We start from the raw sequence: 4,351 nt of genomic DNA on the forward strand, positions 1-4,351 counted from the left end.
GGATCTATCATTTTGCTCAACATGCGAGAAATCACCCTGCAAGCGAGAAAACAAGCTCCTCGCTACGTTACACGATAAAAAGTTTTACGTGATTCATTATCGTAATCTACTTCAATGTAATCGCCACAGTCTCCGCACAAAGATCCATATATTATGACATTACAATTCGCGCAATCTTCATGGCTTCGTGAGCTATATCGAACTTAACACAAATTTTAGAACTCGCGCGAATAATGAGTTCGAGAAAAATTTATACAAACTAATGAACAACGCGGTTTTCAGCAAAACCATGGAAGAAACCATGGAGAATGTGCGCAATTACGTCGACGTGCGACTTTTAACGTGTTGGAATGGGAGATACGATGCAAAGGCAATGATCGCGAAATCGAATTTTCATAGTTGTAACATCTTTTCGGAGAATCTGGTCGCGATAGAAATGCGCAAACTCGAGGTAAAATTTGGCAAACCGATATACGTAGGTATGTACATCCTCGATATCCTAAAACATATTTGTATGATTTTCACCATGAGTATGTACATGCATCGCTGTTTCGCGATAAATGTAAAATTATGTATGTATGTATTATTATTATACCGATACTGACAGTCTCATATATGTGGAATAACGATGGATACACATTATGAAACATTATGAAACATGATATAAATAGATTTGACACGAGTGATTACTCTATCGATAACCTATACGATATTCCGCTCGCAAATAAAAAAGTTCCTCATAATAATAAAAAAGTCTCATGAAAGACGAGAACAATGGTGCCATCATAACTGAATTCAGCTTAGAGCGAAAACGCTTTACATGTACAAGGAAAGAAGGACACGAAAAAGATAAAGGATGTCAAGAGCAATGTTGTGGCAAGATCCATAATGTTCGAAGATTATACTCGAGGCTTGAACGACGCAATCGAAATGTCGCGCAGGCAGTCGTGCATTAGATCAAAATTGCACGAAGTGTACACGACTTCGGAAACAAAAATCACTCTAAGTCCGCACAATGATAAGAATCTCTCATATATCATGTCAGATTCCTCCGACACGCTACCATGGGAACATTACCGGTGTAAATAAATTTGTATATAGTATTGTATATATAATATATGTATATATAATATATATATTTAATAAGTATATTTAATAAGTATATATTTAATATATATTTAATAAATATTAGGTGTACAACTTTGCTTCCGCCGTTTTTTTTCCGAAATTCGAGGCTTTATTGTAAAAAACTGATTATACATTTATGATTCAAAGTATTGTCCATCGCTGGCCACTATTTTCTCCTTTCGGGAGAAGTAGCGTACGAATCCCGCGTTGAAAAAACTGATCATCTTTTGAGACTATCCACGAATCGATCCAATTTTTTACTTCTTCATAATTTTACTTCTTCATAAGATCGGAAGTGCTGGTCAGCCAGGCCGTGTGCCATTGATCGAAACAAGTGATAGTTAGAGGGAGCAACGTCTGGAGAATACGGCGGATGGAGTAGGACTTCCCATTTCAACGTTTTCAAGTATGTCTTGACCACTTTCGCAACATGGGGTCGAGCATTGTCATGCTGCAAAATCACTTTATCGTGTCTCTCGTTGTATTGCGGCCGTTTGTCTTTCGGCTCAAACGCATCAATTGCGTTCGATACCGATCGTCTGTGATTGTTTCAGTCGGTTTTAACAGTTCATAATACACTACGCCGAGCTGGTCCCACCAAATACAGAGCATGAGACATTGGACTTCAAAATCACCGTTCTTGAAGCGTTGAAACCACTCACGTTTTTTCACTAATAGCGGCCTCACCATAAATATTTGAGAGCATTCGATGAGCCTCAGCCAGATTTCTTCATATTGAAGCAAAAAATTAAAACCTCCCGCAAATGACGAGAATTTGTAAACTGACTCGTAAACTGACATTTTCAATCAAGAATAACTTTATGATGCAGACACAAATCGACTAATGTTTCTATGGGGTTATGTTGACAGATGCCCAAGTTTATTGTGTGACGTCTATGATCTATTTATTTTGACCACCACTTATCGATAAAGCCATCTATAGGAAAACGGCGGAAGCAAAGTTGTACACCTAATACATATATATGTACATATGTACGTATATACGTATATTCATGAATGTATATATGAACGTACGTATATATGTATGTATGTATGTCTGTGTGCGTATAATATGTGTATAATATATTTATAAAGAGAAAAAATAATTAAACAATTTGTAATAAATTTTATAACAAGTTTTATTTTTTTTTATAACACATTATCCTTATGTATCCAAGAGTTGTGTGAATTATCAAATCCTAGCCATTTTATATAAACTTTGTCTCCTTTTTTACGCAACACCTTTTGAATTAGATATACGTCGGAATTAGCAACGCGATGCAACTCATAGTCGTAGAATCCTTCAGGTCATAAAATCCTTCAGGTTTTCCGCGGTAATCTTCTAGAAGATACGTGACACGATTAGTATCTCTGTACTTTGACGATTCTAAACACCTTCGTAGGCCAATTTGGGGTGTAACCTTTCTCAAAGATTGTCTTGAATTTATTCATACGTACCGAGTTATCAACTTTGAATCGCGGAAGTGTCTTTACGCTACTGTACAGAGTATTAAGAGTTTGTCGGCGATCGTAGGAGTCGATGGGTCACATACTGATAGTTCGCGCGTTGTACTCCGACACTAGACGCGAAATGGATAGCAAATCGATCCATTTATAATTTCATTGCGCATAAATTGTTTCCACCTATCGTTCTTCAACGTACGATTGAATTGTTCGACGATTGACGCCTTCATTACAAAATATGTTGAATAATGATTTATGATGTGTTTTTTCAAGTTATTTATATTTGCATTGTAAAATTCTTTTCTTGGTTGCAAATTTTTCAGACATCTTCCATTATCTCGAATTATCTTCGCTATAGCCATCTCAGTTTCATTTTTTTGTTTTGAGAGGTACGGCCCATGCGTACTTATTCAATATGTCGATAACAGTGAGAATATATTGGTAACCTTTATTGAATTGTGTGTAAGGGCGCATCTCAATCACATCAGCCTGCCACAGATCATCGTATCCGTAAACTATGACGTGTCTGCGTGGAAAATTTTTTCTCGCCGGAGCGTGAAGTTCTTCTAGTCGTCACTTTTCGAGATTTTTTCTCAGACACGTTTTATTTTTTTATCGTGATATAATGCGCAAAATATTACAAAGGTCTGACGTAAACGTTGTTGGTTGATATTTCGATGTCGAATAAAAATGATTGCGTATCCTCGTTTTAATCAAGTCGTTTACAATCAAGTCAACTTCACGAAGCTCCTCGAATAAATAATATTTCATTACCATTGACATTGTGATCTGCTTGACGCGAGACCTCAAACAATCGAAGACAATCTACTAGCTAGTTAGGATTGCCCCAATGAATATAATCGATTTTATTGTCATTTAGGGTCGTGGTGTTATATCTTTTCCAACATTTTTACCTGACTTGTTGTTTAGTTTCCAGACGCATGATATACTCGTTCCAACTTGTATTTTACCTGATACCAAGGGTGCTATTATATTCTTATATTTATATCCTTTCTTATCCAATATTGGATTATCCGTTTTATGATTGCATCTATGAGCATTCGTTGCTAATAATATACTTTTATATGCTAGTTTATCATTCTCTGTGTAAATAGTGTCATCGGGAATTCTTTTGAAAATTAATTGATATAACCCAGGCGTATCTTTACTCTATCTATGATCACAAAATCATTCGTGTCTATATCGAACTATTTATCACCGAGCATCGTACCGTTCTTACTGAGGTACGCCATATACTAATCGATCATCTTTTCTTTATCGAGAAGCAAATTATATTTTTGTCCAAATGGTCCCAATTGATTATGGAAATCTTCACAAACTTGTCGCGTTTGCAATGTTTAACTAACGTTTCAAGCGGCTCATTGGGCGTTTCATAAACGTCTTCGGCTGATAGAACGTGTGAACGTTCGTATGATAATTTGTTTCAGGTTACGCATAATTGGAATCCGACGTAACATTCGATTCTTGTATACATTGTTTTTATTTTGACAACAGTATTAATTGAAGTCATAAATTATCCATCCTGAAATTATCGCCATCATCATCATCATCATTATCATGTTCATCATCTTTTTCATTTTCTTCTGGTTTTCTTTTCTTAATATTTCTATCCTTCGCAACATTAGCTTCTTTCTTAATCAGTTGAGATTCCTCATCAGTGTTTTCGACAATCTGTTTTAAAGATACTACGATGGGTTTAAAATGTTTCTCCAACGTTATATCTTCCTTTATTTTAGTT

General features: G+C 35.8%; 1 protein-coding gene across 1 annotated transcript; it reads left to right on the forward strand.

Moving 5' to 3' along the window:
- The first annotated feature begins 262 nt into the window (after positions 1–262).
- On the forward strand, positions 263–3,162 carry LOC108691710. The gene is made up of 2 exons (XM_018199577.1): positions 263–475; positions 2,980–3,162. The coding sequence occupies exons 1-2, from the start codon at positions 263–265 to the stop codon at positions 3,160–3,162; spliced, it is 396 nt and encodes a 131-aa protein (XP_018055066.1).
- Positions 3,163–4,351: the final 1,189 nt, after the last annotated feature.

This window comes from Atta colombica, unplaced genomic scaffold (genome assembly GCF_001594045.1).
Source record: "Atta colombica isolate Treedump-2 unplaced genomic scaffold, Acol1.0 scaffold51, whole genome shotgun sequence".
In the NCBI taxonomy this organism is placed as follows: domain Eukaryota; kingdom Metazoa; phylum Arthropoda; class Insecta; order Hymenoptera; family Formicidae; genus Atta; species Atta colombica.

Excerpts from the sequence above, each read along its gene's own strand:
- LOC108691710 (XM_018199577.1), top strand. The coding sequence starts at position 263 with ATGAACAACGCGGTTTTCAGCAAAACCATGGAAGAAACCATGGAGAAT. Across the intron at positions 476-2,979 it reads AATTTGGCAAACCGATATAC|AGGTACGGCCCATGCGTACT; the intron begins GTAGGTATGTAC and ends TTTTGTTTTGAG.